The sequence below is a fragment of the Xenopus laevis genome, chromosome 1L, assembly GCF_017654675.1.
Source record: "Xenopus laevis strain J_2021 chromosome 1L, Xenopus_laevis_v10.1, whole genome shotgun sequence".
Classification (NCBI taxonomy): Eukaryota; Metazoa; Chordata; class Amphibia; order Anura; family Pipidae; genus Xenopus; species Xenopus laevis.
In genome coordinates, this window is record NC_054371.1 from 231,692,685 (window position 1) to 231,710,191 (window position 17,507).

Genomic DNA, 17,507 nt, shown 5'->3' on the forward strand with positions numbered 1-17,507 from the left:
TACTTTTCTAGTATTATGTGCAATTGGGTAATCATAAATAGAAAATTGCCTTTTTAAAAAATAAGGACAGCCCCCTGGGATCGTACGATTCACTGTGCACACAAACATACCAAACAAACTATGCATGTTAGGTTACATGAGCCAATTAACAGACAGAGTTATCTCTTTTGCTTAAACTCTTCTTCCTGTTACAGTTAGAGCTGCAGTATTTCTGGTCAGGTGATCTCTTCCTGTTACAGTTAGAGCTGCAGTATTTCTGGTCAGGTGATCTCTTCCTGTTACAGTTAGAGCTGCAGTATTTCTGGTCACGTGATCTCTCCCTGTTACAGTTAGAGCTGCAGTATTTTTGGTCAGGTGATCTCTTCCTGTTACAGTTAGAGCTGCAGTATTTCTGGTCAGGTGATCTCTTCTTGTTACAGTTAGAGCTGCAGTATTTCTGGTCAGGTGATCTCTTCCTGTTACAGTTAGAGCTGCAGTATTTCTGGTCCGGTGATCTCTTCCTGTTACAGTTAGAGCTGCAGTATTTCTGGTCAGGTGATCTCTTCCTGTTACAGTTAGAGCTGCAGTATTTCTGGTCAGGTGATCTCTTCCTGTTACAGTTAGAGCTGCAGTATTTCTGGTCAGGTGATCTCTTCCTGTTACAAGTTAGAGCTGCAGTATTTCTGGTCAGGTGATCTCTTCCTGTTACAGTTAGAGCTGCAGTATTTCTGGTCAGGTGATCTCTTCCTGTTACAGTTAGAGCTGCAGTATTTCTGGTCAGGTGATCTCTTCCTGTTACAGTTAGAGCTGCAGTATTTCTGGTCAGGTGATCTCTTCCTGTTACAGTTAGAGCTGCAGTATTTCTGGTCAGGTGATCTTTTCCTGTTACAGTTAGAGCTGCAGTATTTCTGGTCAGGTGATCTCTTCCTGTTACAGTTAGAGCTGCAGTATTTTTGGTCAGGTCAAATGATGGTTCAAGGCAAGAGATGTAAAAGGGCAATATTTACTTAAGTATATGTACCAGTTTGGTAAAATTCTTTAATATGTCACTTAATATGATATAAAATATCTGTTGCTTAAGTATTCATTTTCAGGGGTATAGTTTTCCTTTAACTAAGTGGGGTAACTTTCCAGACAATGTGTAAAAGCAACCAATATTGTCTTTTCTTTAATTTTTAGGAATCATTATGGTTGCTATTGGCAACTGCTCCTGTGCAAGTTAGCACCTACTCAGCTAAATTCAATTTCTGCCCCACCGAAGATTGATAATTAGATTATTAGATTTATTTCTGTTTCTACAAGTATTGATATTTAGATCTGGAATTTTTAATACTTCTTAAGACATTGCCTTTTCATTTTTCACACAGGCCTGGCAAGTTACTACTCCCTGTAACCTGCAGTAGATTAGGTGTCATGAGCTGATGTTGCAATTGACCACTCGCCTTCCCCCTCTTATTCATTTTCGTTGCGTCCATGGCATGGGGGAAATGGGCCTGGGCAATGGGGCCTCAAGGGCCAGGTCCCACCATGTTTTTTCATGGTGTTCCACTGACCCAGTCTGACCCTGCTCAGCCCTACCAACTGTGAACTACCCAAGTCCAATGCTGGTATTAATCCTTAAAGGGATACTGTCATGGGAAAACATGAGGGATTTTGAGCTAGATATTGTCTTTTCACCCTCAATATTTTTTTTATCTTTCCATCTAATTTGGATTATTGGCATGTTACTAATCATTATCAATTATTGGGTTTTATTCCTTATTGTTTATATGATTTGTTATTAGCCCCGCAGTGTGTGTATGTAATTCTTTAATTATTCTTTATTGAGCCTCTAGTGGAGACCCAGCCAAACAAGGGGTTCCCTTCTGCTCCTAAATAAAATGTTTCCTTGTCAATTTGGGTGCAGCTACATAGAGAGTCAATCAGGGAAATAATCAAGGTGAATATGATTATGGAAAGTGTAATATGTGATATAAAATGTGATACTTCAGTGACTGTGCTGCTGCTTTCAGTAACTGCATAGGAGGCAACATGGGTGGGCACCCGAAAAAGCAAACAATAGCTGCAAGCCTCAATGTGCCCTTGAGTAAGTTACTGAAAGATTTAGTGGCTCAGGTACTGTAACTCCCTGGTGCTGCCAAATGACATTCACAGAGATTTTAACGCCTGAGTCTCCAGCACAAATTAGATGAGTTATTATATTTGGTGACAACTTCAGGGTCTATTGATTAAGAGGAGACGTTGCATTGTGTTCCTGGACATAATACAGTTATATTCTCATCTAGGAATACAGATACACTGAAATCTTATATAGTATATCTTATATATTGAAGAATCTAATGAGTAAATCCTGAACTGGTAAATATGTGTATGTTATGTGTGTGTTAGATGTATTCCCACTTCTACTGTACAACTGCATATGTTTTATATATACTTGTTGCTAATCATTAAAAATAATGATCACAACTCCTTGTTAGCTTTGAATATTTTTATAATTTACAGTAGGGGGTACATTATCCCTTATAATACATGAGTGATACTCAGAGTTCCCTGTATAACTCAGCCTGCAGCCTTGTGTCTTTATATGGTCACAGAACAACCCCTCAGTGACTTCTAATATCCTTATCATTTACAGTAGGGGGTACATTATCCCTTATAATACACAAGTGATACTCAGAGTTCCCTGTATAACTCAGCCTGTAGCCTTGTGTCTTTATATGGTCACAGAACAACCCCTCAGTGACTTCTAATATCCTTATCATTTACAGTAGGGGGTACATTATCCCTTATAATACATGAGTGATACTCAGAGTTCCCTGTATAACTCAGCCTGCAGCCTTGTGCCTTTATATGGTCACAGAACAACCCCTCAGTGACTTCTAATATCCTTATCATTTACAGTAGGGGGTACATTATCCCTTATAATACATGAGTGATACTCAGAGTTCCCTGTATAACTCAGCCTGCAGCCTTGTGTCTTTATATGGTCACAGAACAACCCCTCAGTGACTTCTAATATCCTTATCATTTACAGTAGGGGGTACATTATCCCTTATAATACATGAGTGATACTCAGAGTTCCCTGTATAACTCAGCCTGCAGCCTTGTGCCTTTATATGGTCACAGAACAACCCCTCAGTGACTTCTAATATCCTTATCATTTACAGTAGGGGGTACATTATCCCTTATAATACATGAGTGATACTCAGAGTTCCCTGTATAACTCAGCCTGCAGCCTTGTGCCTTTATATGGTCACAGAACAACCCCTCAGTGACTTCTAATATCCTTATTATTTACAGTAGGGGGTACATTATTCCTTATAATACATGAGTGATACTCAGAGTTCCCTGTATAACTCAGCCTGCAGCCTTGTGCCTTTATATGGTCACAGAACAACTCCTCAGTGACTTCTAATATCCTTATCATTTACAGTAGGGGGTACATTATCCCTTATAATAAATGATGGCATGTTCATGATGTTAAGCAACTATAGGCAACTGTCACACAGAGAAACTGCTTATTTGGGGCTCTATTGCCCCGTACAGAGACAGGAATGTAATCCGGCCTGTAACAGGGCCCCCGGGGCTGATGAAGAAGCAGGAGGGCTGCATTCCTGTCACTGCAGTGTCACATGGGGCAGTAAGGGGACAAACAAGCGGTTTCTTTGGCAGTAAATAAATGCCTGCGGATAAACCACATTGTTTCACATTTGCCTTTGCCTCCTGCATTTAAACAAACAAGTACAGTCCATACCCCCCAACATTGCAAAATTGAAAAGAGGGAGAAAAACATCAGGCGTGCGTAGAGTGCTGAATGTCTTTTTACCACGCCCATTTTATGGCCACACCCCCTAATTACCATGTCCATTTTACCAAATTTGGCAGTTTGTTAAAGTCTGAACACATTTCTGTGCGTTTCAGTGCAATGTTTTATGTGTTATAACATATGTAGTATAGGTCAATCTAAAAACAACTGGACTTGCTGAGTAATCAATGAAGACGTTTCACTACTCATCCGAGCAGTTTCTTCAGTACAACTGACTGGTGTGGGAAGTTCTGGGCATATAAACTCTTCCACTAATCCAATCACAATGGCACATTGTAACTCTTCAGAGAGGTGAGATCTGAAGAAACTCACAGAGGTGTAGATTGTGTGTAGTTACTGTGATAGGATTATCCAATGTGTCATGTGACTCCTAGATACAGCTGTTACTTGTGAGAGTTACATGAATGGATGTGTGACGTGTTCTGAATCCGCCGGGGTACAGATGCTGTTCTCTCTCACAAGTAACAGCTGTATCTAGGAGTCACATGACACATTGGATAATCCTATCACAGTAACTACACAGAATCAACACCTCTGTGAGTTTCTTCAGATCTCACCTCTCTGAAGAGTTACAATGTGCCATTGTAAATGGATTAGTGGAAGAGTTTATATGCCCAGAACTTCCCACACCAGTCAGTTGTACTGAAGAAGCTGCTCGGATGAGTAGTGAAACGTCTTCATTGATTACTCAGAACATCCAGTTGTTTTTAGATTGACCTATACTAGATATACTATGACCTGGATGAATGAAAATCTTCATAGTCATATGTGTTATAACATTTTTGCTAATGAAAGTGAAATTGCCCTTTAAACTGTGAGTCTCAGCTCCCCCAAGAGACCTGCTTGTCTTAAATTGTTACATGTGTATCTTTGCTTGTCTTAAATTGTTACATCTCTATTTTTTGCTTATCTTGAATAGCTACAAATGTATCTAAGTGCAGCTGCTTAGAATTCTGGGTTCTCTGGGTTAATAAAGTTTCAGAAATGTTGTATCTTTTTCTGGGTCAGTGCAGGAGATCAAAGAGAAACTCAGGACTTTTCAGTAACAAACACATGACTGCAGAGCCGAGCTGTTAAAACCGAGAATGAGTGGGGTGCCCCCTGCTGGTCCTGTCTTGAACTTGGTACTCAGAGTCAGTAGGATCTAATGTAGGAAGCTCTCAGCCAAGGAGTAGAAGGAGGAGCAGGGACGTAACTAAACGGAACCAGACCTTGCAGCCAGGGCCAGATTTACATATTGGGAGCCCCTAGGCCCACTGCCATTCGTCGCCCCTGTCCCCTTCCCTTTATTTGTGCAAACTTTCATCATCTGGACTGGAGCAATTGGGACTGGTACATAGGACATTTAACAAATTATTGTATTCCCAGTGCATCCCCAGTGTTTTTGAACCAATGTGGGTGTGGTTGAGCACATGCTGCCCCCCTAAAATCCTGCCGCCCTAGGTCCGGGCCTAGGTGGCCTTTCCACAAATCCGGGCCTGCTTGCTGCTGCAGGGGGGCCCAGGAGGTATAAGGGCCCCATGAGACCCTAATTCATATTCAATTTCAATCAATATTGGTAAAACAGACCAACTTCTAGATATTTTGGAGGCCTCAAAAATATTTTGCTGAGGGGCCCCCCTTACAAGTTAAAAAAAATTGGGGCCCCAAAAAAATATTTTTCAAAAAAAACACTGGCGCCCCTTACAAGTTAAAAAAAATTGGGGCCCCCAATTTTTTTTAAAAAAAAATCATTGGTGCCAGGGCCCCCCTTACAAGTTAAAAAAATTGGGGCCTCAAAATTTTTTTAAAAAAAAACATTGGTGCCAGGGCCACCCTTACAAAAAATATTTTTTAAAAAAACATTGGTGGCAGGGGCCTATAGAATATTAAAATAATACATTGGTGGCCAGGGGATTAAAAAAAACACAAATTGGTGTTCAGTAGAATTGAACTTGTGGCTTCAGGACTTCAAATTTCATGACTTTCTTTTCTCTGCTTCATGACTTCAATTTTGGCTGTTTTCTTGGCTTCGGGTTTTTTCACTGCTTCAGAACTTCAATCTAGTCTGTTTTCTTGGCTTCGGGTCTTTTTGCCACTTCGGGACTTCAATTTCGGCTGTTTCCGTGACTTCGGGTCTTTTCGCCACTTCAGAACTTCAATTTCGTCTGTTTTCGTGACTTTGGGTCTTTTTGCCGCTTCAGGACTTAAATTTCAGCTGTTTCTGTGACTTCGGGTCTTTTCCCCACTTCAGGACTTCAATTTCGGCTGTTTTCTTGGCTTCGGGTCTTTTTGCGGCTTCAGGACTTCAATTTCGGCTGTTTTTGTGACTTCGGGTCTTTTCGCCACTTCGGACTTCAATTTCGGCTGTTTTCGAGATTTTTCATCTTTTCGCCACTTCAGGACTTCAATTTCTGCTGTTTTCGTGGCTTCGGGTCTTTTCGCCGCTTCAGGACTTCAATTTTGTCTTTTTTTGTGACTTTGGGTCTTTTTGCCGCTTCAGGACTTCAATTTCGGCTGTTTCTGTGACTTCGGGTCTTTTCCCCACTTCAGGACTTCAATTTCGGCTGTTTTCTTGGCTTCGGGTCTTTTTGCGGCTTCAGGACTTCAATTTCGGCTGTTTTTGTGACTTCGGGTCTTTTCGCCACTTCGGACTTCAATTTCGTCTGTTTTCGAGATTTTTTGTCTTTTTGCCACTTCAGGACTTCAATTTCTGCTGTTTTCGTGGCTTCGGGTCTTTTCGCCGCTTCAGGTCCTTCAGCTGTTCAGCTTTATGGCACTTCTGCATTTCAGGTGTTCGGTATTCAAAAATGGCCGCAAATCTTCGGCGCTCGCAAGGGAGGCCCGGCTCTTTCAAAGGTGCAGCACTGCCAGGCCCCCCTTCATGCCCGGGCCTGGGACACTTGTCCCCCCTGTCCTTTCCTGATGGCGGCCCTGAATGGCGGGGTGAGTAAGTGGTTGTGTATGGAGTAGTTACAAGGTGTGTAATTAGTACAATTGTGTGCCCATCCCTTGTACTGACCAAACAAGGACCAAGGTTGAACAAACTGATGGAAACCTCACAATTGTGTGTCATTACAAGGAGTGTGGGGAGCACATTGCTGTGAGTCAAGGAGCAGAGACACAAGGACAAAAGCATAGCAGATGCCCCCACATTTAACTATCAGGGGCAATAGAGATGGGGTGCTGGTACCTGACTAGGGGCCGAGCCCAAGTCTCCCTCTTATGGGACTCATGGATCCTGTGCACTGATAGAAACAAACAGAGAGACAGAGTAAAGAGATATCAGAGTCAATGGAAGAGAAGAGCAGTGGCAGGGAGAATATCTCTAGAGAGAGACTTATAGTTAAACAACACCTGGCACAGAGCAGACTCCGCGGATCTCAGGAGAAAACTGGAAATGAGACAAATGAATGAGACAAATGAATGAGACAAATGAATGAGACAAATGAATGAGACAAATGAAAGATCACAATAGCAGTGATGAGTGGCATTCTGGGTACAGACAGTGGCACAATGTGATTGGATGGCACACTACATGAGCTGATAGACAGGTAAGTACCAGGACAGACTGATTTGATGATGGGCAATTTAAACTGTACATATCATTTAGTTTAATACAATAGATTTATTATTGCAGACCAATAGTGATTTCTATAATAATGTGGCAGTTTAGTTATTAGCTGTCTCACCAGGAGGAGGAAGAACCAGGAGAGAAGCTGCAGGTTCCCCTGTAAGAAACATAAACATCTCCCTGACAGAAAACTTCTCTTTTCCCTGCAGGCAATGCCCTGACACAGGGGAGGTCACATGGTATCCAGCATCACATGACTAAACCTCCGTGAGCAAAACAGTTTGTAGATGACAACAAACTCTGCCCTCCCCTCGTGAGAGAAAAGTTGGAGCAGCTCAGCGGTCCCTCAGTTGTTTGCGGGTGAGTCTTCTGGGGGGAACTTTGTATTTGGGGGCAGGAGGGGGGGGGTGTATCAGCACAACGTGTTCTGTGTGGGGTTCAGTCTCAGGGGGTCAGTTTTGGGGGCTCAGGGCGTTTCTGGGTCACTGGGGATGATGATGTGAATGGGAGGAGCTTGTGGTGCTTTCTGGTATATTGAGGGGCCCCAGACATGACACGTCACTTCAGCTGTGTGTGGGGGGAGGTGCAGGACAGGATTACGGGGTACTTAGACTCTGTAACTGGGCTCCTGTCTGCTCCCCCTCATGTCACTAATAATGTCAGGGAGGACTTTTGTATTTCTCCAGTCTGAACAAAACACACAGGTCCCACATTGTCCCTTATCAGCAGCCCCTCCCCTCCCCCAACACTCATTTGGGGTTTGTGAATAACGGGGTGAAGTGACCAATCCCAGAGCAGCTGCTGGATCAGGTTTGGTTTTCTGCAGAAACTCCCCGTAATGAGAGCAACTCCCAGAACCCCTGTTACATTGTGATAAACAAAGTGCAGCTGTGAGGAAGGAAAGGTCGGGGTTCAGTTGCAGAAACCGCTGCATCGTCACTTTATGGGGGGGCGACTCTTGTTGTCCTTAGCGCTTTCTTTAACCACAAAGTATTATTTCTTCTGTCTCTATTTACTCTATTATAATCCATCAGTTCTTCCTTTCCAGTATTGATACTACCAACTCTAATGACTTATATGGCAAATGCCACGACTAAGCCATATTTTCCATTCAGTTGCACCTATGGCCCAGCTAATGGGGCTTTTATTGGTCCTACAAAATGCAGCAGTTATAATGCGGTGTGTACCTTAGAGCTTTGAAGTCTTGTTGTATGTCCTTTTTTATTAAACCCCGACCCATTCAGTTCCTCATTTACATTTTGAAATGATCGTGGAAATCGGCAATATTTGGTTGTAGAATACACACACTGTGTTTCACATACGTTACTAAGGGATATGATCACTTCTGTTTTCTGCTTTCCTGCAATACAGTCCCACAGTGTCCCGCAGAGACAGTGTCCCACCAGCAGTAATGTGAAAACATATGCGCTGCAAAGTAGCCCCAGTTCCTATTGAGACATCTTGGGGTAGTTTGAAAGTTGAAGCAGAGGAAACTAGGGCGGTTCTGTAGTGCGCGTTTACAGTGAGTGACAAAACATTGTAATTGCCCTAAGGGCAGTGATACATGAGGAAATTAGTCGCACTCGTCAGATCTCCACTTCTGTGGGCGACTGCACTAATGTAAATCGCTGGTGGGAAAAGCAATGGACTGCTTTGGCTTTCCGAATCACCCATAGTTCCCTCGATTCCTTGTATGGCAATTATTTGGAGGAGATTAGTTGTTTAAAGAAGAGATGATTTATCATGGGCAACTAACCTCATCTAGCATTGCTTCAAATGTTCTGTGGTTGGGTTGTGTGATAGAATTCGTATCTCTTACTGTCAAGCCCGACCCAAGCCAAGTAAGAGGATCCTTGGTTATTCCTCCCAGATATTATGCCTCTTTATAAATAGTCTCTGGCCTTCCCGTCTGTACTTGGCACCTGCTGAGAGTCCGAGAACTTTATTGGCAGGACTCACTCCCTCTACGTGTTAGAGATTGGGAATCTGCCTGTCACGTCTCTCACTGAAAACAGTCTCCTCCTCCTCCTCCTCATCATCATCATCATCCCTGGCACACAGACAGACTTAATAATACAAATGTCTATTACCAGATACAATGGTGTTCAAAGGCATCAAATCTGAGTAATTTCTTCCTTCTGTATTTGAATTGAGTAACAATATCATAATAAAATACTTTCATTTTTGTCTGGTTGAATAACCATGGTTTTGTGGTATTTCTATATACAGGCTATGAGTAAACTTAGGGGGCTGTTCCTGCTGATTTGAGCTTTATCTTTAAAGTATAGTTATATGGTTTTCCTACAGAAAAAATTTAAGCACACTGTGGTGCATTGATGCAAAAGTAAAAGAATAATATCAGACTCCTTTTAAAATGAAGGTGTAGTGGGCCTTTCAAACAAAACATTCCTTAAAACTGGAATAAGCTGTATAAGGAAAATGAGATATGGCTTAGTGCGTTGTTATAATTAACTGAGATCCAGTCTCGGAGCCTCTGCGTTAATAATTTCTCTCCTTTACCATGTTGTTGATTGTACAGATACCAGAAAGAAATGGCTTACTGTCCTGGCAACCTGACCATTGTTTGAATGTTAGTAAAAAGGAAGATAGGACAAGAACTGGATGGAAAAATTACCAATAGAGAAGAAATAATTACCATGTGGTTCCAGGGTAATAAAACTGGTAGAGGAATGGAACTTCCTTCCATAGAGCACACATTGTAACTCTACTTTCTTTTATTTTAGGCTACATGAAACATCTGCTTCATTGTAGATGTTGTCCGTGTCCTGCAGTTCATTTTGACTTTAATTTTACTCCTGAACTCCCCTGCCCATCCACAAGAGGGCGACCAGCAATCCAGCTACAATGTATACATTCCTACCAGAGAATATCACACCAGTGAGGCAAAAGGCAAATAAAGTACAGAAGTCTATTATTGGTGCCATCATCCTGGGCCTGATATTGGTTAACACTGCTGCGGTCTCTTGGTATTACTACTCTGTCTCCTTCCGCAAAGCAGAGCGTTTAAAGATCGAGCTGTTGGATCTAAGAAAAGATGGCTTCATTATACGCAACCGACAAGGCAGACAGGTTTTCCGGCTCGCTTTTGAGTCTGGGGTTTTGGATTTGGAGTCTTGTTCAAAGTATAGGGACATTTTAAACTGCACCAGATCAGATAAAGGGAAACTGAACTTCTTCATCCAGAAAGTCAATCCCAAAGATACCGTCATGTGCTACCGAGTCAGATGGGAAGAATTTGTGGCAGACACAGAGGTGCAGCATACAATGTATTTGGATGATGCTTATTGGTATGGAGGAGCAGAAATGAGCACCCAACACTGGCCTATTAAACTCTTTGGTTATCAAGAGCCCAAACCTTTTGTGACTAGTGACGTTTATTCTTTCAGAGACCGCTTTGGGGGAATACTTGAACGTTACTGGCTCTCGTCAAATGCAGCAATTAAAATAAATGACTCTGTCCCTTTTCACCTTGGCTGGAACAGCACAGAGAAATCTCTTTTCTTTGAAGCAAGATATAAAGAGTCTCCCTACAAAGCTCTACCTGGTCACCAACCTTTCCCAGAACTTAGCTACAGAGTTTGCGTGGGCTCTGACATCACCTCAATCCATAAGTACATGGTGAGTAGGTATTTTAACAAACCCACAAAGATACCTTCAGAGAGCAGCTTTAAATACCCCATATGGTCTACTTGGGCCTTATATAAAACTGATATTGACCAGGATAAGTTGCTGCGCTTTGCAGAAAAGATTAAGAAAAACAAATTTAACTACAGCCACATAGAAATAGATGATATGTACTCAGAAACGTATGGGGACTTTGATTTTGATCCTGTCAAGTTTCCAAATGCAACGGAAATGTTTGCAAAGATGAAGGAAGACGGCTTTAATGTGACTCTTTGGATTCATCCATTTATCCATTCCAACTCTTCCAATTTTGGAGTGGGCATAGAAAGGGAACTATTTGTTAAAGAACCAAACAGTCAGCTTCCAGCGATGGTCCAGTTGTGGAACGGCATCGGGGCTATACTTGATTTTACCAACCCCAATGCAAGAGACTGGTTTCAGAACAACCTTAAAAGGCTCAGGACTAAATATGGAATTTCCTCTTTTAAGTTTGATGCTGGGGAGACCAGTTATCTACCTGAACAGTTTAGCACCTATCAACCTCTGTCTGATCCGAGCATGTTTAGTCGAAGGTACACCGAAATGGCCATTCCCTTTTATGACCGTGCCGAGTTGAGGGTTGGCTACCAGTCACAGAATATATCTTGCTTTTTTAGAATTATTGATCGTGATTCTGTTTGGGGATATGAATTGGGGCTAAAGTCCCTCATACCTACAGTTCTCACCATAAGTATGCTGGGATACCCTTTTATCCTGCCTGATATGATTGGAGGGAACATCTACACCAATGGTACGCTGAATCCTGATAGGATTCCTGACCGGGAGCTGTACATCAGGTGGTTGGAGCTCTCTGCTTTTATGCCATCCATGAAGTTTTCTGTGCCCCCTTGGCTTTATGACCAAGAGGTGATTGAAATTGCTCAGAAGTTCACCCAGATACATGCTACACTAGTAGCCCCCCTATTACTGGAGCTAGCTGGAGAAGTTACTAACACAGGAGATCCCATCATTAGACCCATCTGGTGGATCTCGCCCAACGATGAAAACGCATATAAAATAGATTCTCAGTTCCTCATAGGAGACACCTTGATGGTGGCACCAGTCTTGGATCCGGGGAAGGAGGAAAGGGATGTCTACCTTCCAGAAGGCCATTGGAGGAGTTACAAAGGGGAATACTTCCAATCAACTCCTGTCCTTCTAACAGACTACCCAGTGGATTTAGATGAAGTTGCTTATTTCATTTGGGCATCAGAAGAAACAGTCAACACTAAGTATTAATCTCCTCCTTGTAGGTAAGAAGATTAATAACCTAGGAGAAACATTGGGCAGTCCTAACTTAGTGTCTCTTCGATCTCCTCCAACTTTCACATCGCATTCTGGGTGGGGTTTTATTGTGGGTAATTGGCAAAATGGAAAATGAAATCTAATTTAGGGCTTAGAGTACCTCTTTGCGGATCTAAATATTGTTCTGTGAACTTCGTGTAAGCACAGTGCGAACTTAAAGGAACAGTTTAGTGTGAAAATAAAAACTGTGTAAATAGACAGGCTGTGCAAAATAAAAAAAAATTCTAATATAATTAGTTAGCCAAAAATGTAATATAAAAAGGCTGGAGTGAACAGATCTCTAATAAAACCAGAATCCAACTTCCTGCTTTTCAGCTCTCTAACTCTGAGTTAGTCAGCGACTTGAAGGGGGGCCACATTTCTGTTCAGTGAGTTTGTAATTGATCCTCAGCATTCAGCTCAGATTCAAAAGCAACAGTTATGACCCATGTGGCCCTCCCTCAAGTCACTGATTGGTTACTGCCTGGTAACCAATCAGTGGAAAGCAAGAGAGCTGAAAAGCAGGAAGTAGTGTTCTGGCTATTATGTTACACATCCACTCACTCCAGCCTTTATACATTACATTTTGCCTAACTAACTATATTAGATACATTTTTTATTTTGCACAGCCTATTTATTTACCCAGTTTTTATTTTTACACTGAACAATTCCTTTAATGTAAGTTCAGTGCTCTGCTTCTGTAGCCATCAATCCACAGTACCATACATATCTAGTCCTGCTTATCAGGCAAGGGGATAGTCCCTAGAGCAGGGGTCCCCAACCTTTTTTACCCATGAGCCACATTCAAATGTAAAAAGAGTTTGGGAGCAACACAAGCATAAAAAAGTTCCTTGGGGTGCCAAATAAGGTTTGTGATTGGCTATTTGGTAGCCCCCTATGAGGATTGGCAGCCTACACGAGGCTCTGTTTGCCACTATACTTAGTTTTATGCAATTAAAACTTAATTCCAAGCCTGGAATTCGAAAATTAGCACCTGGTTTGAGGCCACTGGGAGCAACATCCAAGGGGTTGGTGAGCAACATGTTACTCACGAGCTACTGGTTGGAATTCACTGCCCTAGAGGGTAAATGGAGGGAGCAGTGATACTCTATAGGCCCACAGGCACCTCACCTGTAAGTATTTGTGTGTGTCTCTATTAGTATGCATTTTTGTGCTATGTGTCTGTACCATGGCAGTTGCTGTGCTTGTGGGTGTAGACGTACAAACAAGCGGAGCCGAAAATCAGCCCTGTGTTGGCACTACCCTTACTTAGAATTGCTGCCATAACATATCAAGGCTTTACTTTTCCGTTAGACAAATTAATTGTAACAACTTACAAAGCTTAAGTTAATGTATGCTGCCTTGAATTGCAATATTTAGGTGTGTGTGTCTGTGTATATATCTTCAGCAGAGGATACAATAAGGGAAGATATCTAGATGCAATAAGGGAAGATATCCAGTACAGTCCTCACCTCTGTAACATTCCCATATCTGAAGAATGTATGTGAGATATGGGACATTGGGAGATAATAGTAACCCTAGAGTTGGATATAGATAGTTTTGCTTGGGAAACTAGGGAAATATTTGGCTCCCTGAGTACAATCGGCTGTCTCCAGACTAGATCATTTAATATTAATGTGCCTGTGGTCAGTCACACCCACGCTGAACAGTTTGAGAAAGTTTTGCAGTCATCCATACAACCTTGATTCCAGTTGGACTCTGTCCAGAACCAACCTATCATTAACATTGTACTGGTACTTTTCTCTTGATTCCAGTTGGACTCTGTCCAGAACCAACCTATCATTAACATTGTACTGGTACTTTTCTCCATGGATCTGCATTAAAAAAAGAACAAAAAGCTCTAAAGAAGACAGAAGCTCTAAAGAGGTCTTCATAAATTGTGTGCCAAAATGATGGATAACTAGCCTCAACCATTTTGTACTTGTCACTAAATTGTATCACTTGATGGAAATGTTATTTTTGTTGCCTTGAGATGGGATTCCCAGTTGGTATCCAAACAATAGACCTGTGGTGCTGAATGGCTGGATATCAGAGTTCATGTGCTGTGTGAATATTCATATTTAAGTTTGTTCAGACTTATCCAAAAAAACAGGAAAAATTACAGCTCCCCTTTTTCATCTGTTGGACCTCCATACGGTGGTTGACCTGGTGCATCACCATATGAATTTTCAAACCTGATGGCCAAAACCGACTGATATCCAAGGTTTATAGATATCTGTCTAAGCCTTCCCGGCAGCATTCTCTTACTGAAAGGAAAGTAAACTGTGTTTATGGCCAGCATAACTTGTAGAATTGTGCCCCCTTTCCCCCCAATGTTTTCATGCGATTCCACTTTGTTGCCTTTCTGGTCTCAGTTGCTGGCAGGGAGTAGATTTTCTGTGTGAATATCATGTCATTGCCAGTTCTGAGTGTATTGCAACTAAACTGCACATCTTTATTTTATGATAGCAATCTCCTTTCTTGTGCCTTATTAACCGTTATGTTGGTGCCAAGCACGACCGGTTTGCCTGGCACAGGACTGAGAATATACAAGTGCAATGGCTTCGGGAAAACTCTCTACAAAAGGGAAACTGGGAAAGTGCGTGACTATTTCAAAGAAAACAAAAGCTCACATGAAACTCACATGTTACTAACCAAAGAAACCAACACTGATATTATGGGTCTTGCCAGATTCTTGCCACATTTGACATATGGGTAGCCATATTGGCCCAGATCTCTGGAGGCCCAGCAGCCCTTACTATTGAATGAGCATCTTGTTCTTGCCTATTTTTTCTGTATCTATAGATATAGGAAGTTATTGCACTTTTTAAATGTCATTTTGGTTGTGTTTGTTCCTATAATTATTGAACGGTTGAGTTGCAGCTTCACTTGACAGGGAATCCTGGGATTTGTAGTCCCATAGAAGGTATTGTCCTTCCCTTTTCCCATGTATCTCCGTGACCCCTGATTCCCTCCTCCTCAATGAAAGAAAGCGATGATGTTAAAGATAAAAAGCAAGTAGATATAGGCACATGGATAATCCCATTTATTGCAGATAAAATACTACATTGTTATTGTATGGAAACATCACCCAGATATGAAAGAGCTTTTCTATTAATCAGAATATAAGTTATAGCCAGTATATCCTGCCATATCCCAATGTGGGTGTATGATGAGCAGCACCAAGTATTTGGAAGTAGGCGGGGATGGACTGGGGCCCACTGGGACTGCTGACCAGAACCCCCCCCCCATCCCCCTCCTGTGATGCGTCATGCATAATGGCACGCATGCGCACACTGTGCCCCCTCGGTCTGGCCCGGCTGGGACCCATGAGGGTCGGGCCCACCGGGATTTTTCCCGGTGTCCCGCTGGGCCAGTCTGACACTGGAAGTAGGAGCACCCAGAGATATGAAAATGAAATAAGCTGCCATTTAAATTTGAAATCCTGTGTCTTTAAAAGGGAAAGTATAAATCCCCCCTTTTCATCATGAGCTTAATGAATAGGATTTATGCTGAACATAATATTTGCCTATTGTTTTAAGAAACATCTATAGTTTTTGTTATTTCTGGTACTAAACAAGAAAATGAAGCCGCTTTCAATGTAGCCCTTCCTGTGACTTTCTGGTTCTGCTGAGCAGCAGAGGAGCTGATAAAACTAAGAAGGCCTGTGATAATGAGCCTCTTAAAGGCTGGGATGTTGGGAATTCCGGGATTTTTTTGTTTAAAGGAAAACATGGATTATTAAAAGAATAGAATGTAATTTCAGCACAAGTCCTATTTATTGGTGTTGCAAGGCCATCCCTTATTCCCCCACCACTCCCCCCAAACATATTCTATCACTGACCTGTTTGATCCACCTCCAGTGTGACATCACTTCCGGGTTGTGATGGCTGGTTTGCTTAACAGTTAACCCCTTGCAGGAAGGGTCAAGTAGTGGGTCTAGGTAGGGGCATAGTGGTTCTGTAGATCCAGGTCAGGTTAGTGGGTTGGTGCGGTACCAAAGGGAATATGGAGTTTCCTTCTATTGAATGTAGCAGCAGCAAATTATTTTTCTACGGATGTTTTGATACGTGTGACTCCTTCCCGATCTCTCGTTCTGATGCAAATATATCTGTTATTTTGTTGAGCAATGGAAAATACTACATTAATAAAAATAAGAATTAAATTAGTCTGTGCGTTTTTTTCATTGTGTTATGATTTTTAAACCTGCCTAATTGATCTCGGCATTTTTGGCCAGTTATTGGTCAGGCAGGTGGTTGGGTCCATAATAGTTTCCATCTTGACCAGGAGGGGCTGGGTAGGAAGCTGGACATGGGCATCAGCTCTCCAGTTCTGGCACTTGCACACAATATGGAGGTAATTCTAAGTTCACATTGATAATAATTTCTACAAAATGGTACTTGCCTGTATTCTCTAATTGTCACTTTAAAAAGAAAGAGGAAACAAGATTGAAATTATTTAGTATTAGGGATGCATGTATTGGGTTCAGCCGAATCCTTTGCCGAATACCGAACCAAATCCTAATTTGCATATGCAAATTATCGGTGAGAACGGGAAAACATTTTTTACAAAAACTCACACGATTTCCCTCCCGCCCCTTATTTGCATATGCAGATTTGGATTCGGTTCGGCCAGGCAGAAGGATTCGGTCGAATCCGAATCCTGCTGAAAAAGGCCGAATCCCAAACTGAATCCTGGATTCGGTGCAACCCTATTTAGTATAAATAAAGTTAATGTTGTCTGGGGCATGGCACGAGTGCTAACCTTTCCTAAGTGCTAAAATTTCACAAGTGCTTAGAAATGACAGTTAAACAAAGCAGTTCCATGGAACTAACTCCTATCTCTTCTCATTCCTACAGGTAATTCTGCTATATCCATATACTGCCATATCCATATACTGCAACTGTTTATTCAGCTACATATGAATTCAGACCCAGTATTGGGGATGGCTTAGTGCTTAGAAATGACAGTTAAACAAGACAGTTGGACAAGGCATTGACAAGGCAAAAGGAACCGGATTCCCCTGCAATCAACAGTGAACCATCTGGGATAAGAAGAAAACAGATTTGTTTGTACCTGCCAGTTTGTTACTTCTTACTCCAAACATGTTTTATCCTGTATTTCTCCTCCTTTCACTTTCATGCTTCATAAAACATTTTCACTACCTCCTTCATCAAATCC

General features: G+C 41.9%; 1 protein-coding gene across 2 annotated transcripts; it reads left to right on the forward strand.

Moving 5' to 3' along the window:
• Window positions 1-7,581: 7,581 nt before the first annotated feature.
• LOC108719075 (myogenesis-regulating glycosidase) lies at window positions 7,582-17,229 on the forward strand. Of its 2 annotated transcripts, none has more exons than XM_041570697.1 (3): window positions 7,582-7,718; window positions 9,898-10,028; window positions 10,103-12,569. In XM_041570697.1, the coding sequence occupies exon 3, from the start codon at window positions 10,224-10,226 to the stop codon at window positions 12,279-12,281; it is 2,058 nt and encodes a 685-aa protein (XP_041426631.1). In that variant the 5' UTR covers window positions 7,582-7,718; window positions 9,898-10,028; window positions 10,103-10,223; the 3' UTR covers window positions 12,282-12,569. The 2 variants fall into 2 exon arrangements, with proteins under 2 accessions (XP_041426631.1, XP_041426630.1); XM_041570696.1 differs by lacking the exon at window positions 9,898-10,028 and adding an exon at window positions 17,186-17,229 and having other exon boundaries at window positions 7,609-7,718; window positions 10,103-12,295.
• The last annotated feature ends 278 nt before the right edge of the window (window positions 17,230-17,507 follow it).

Coding starts and splice junctions, on each gene's coding strand:
- LOC108719075 (XM_041570697.1), top strand. CDS start 10,224: ATGTATACATTCCTACCAGAGAATATCACACCAGTGAGGCAAAAGGCA.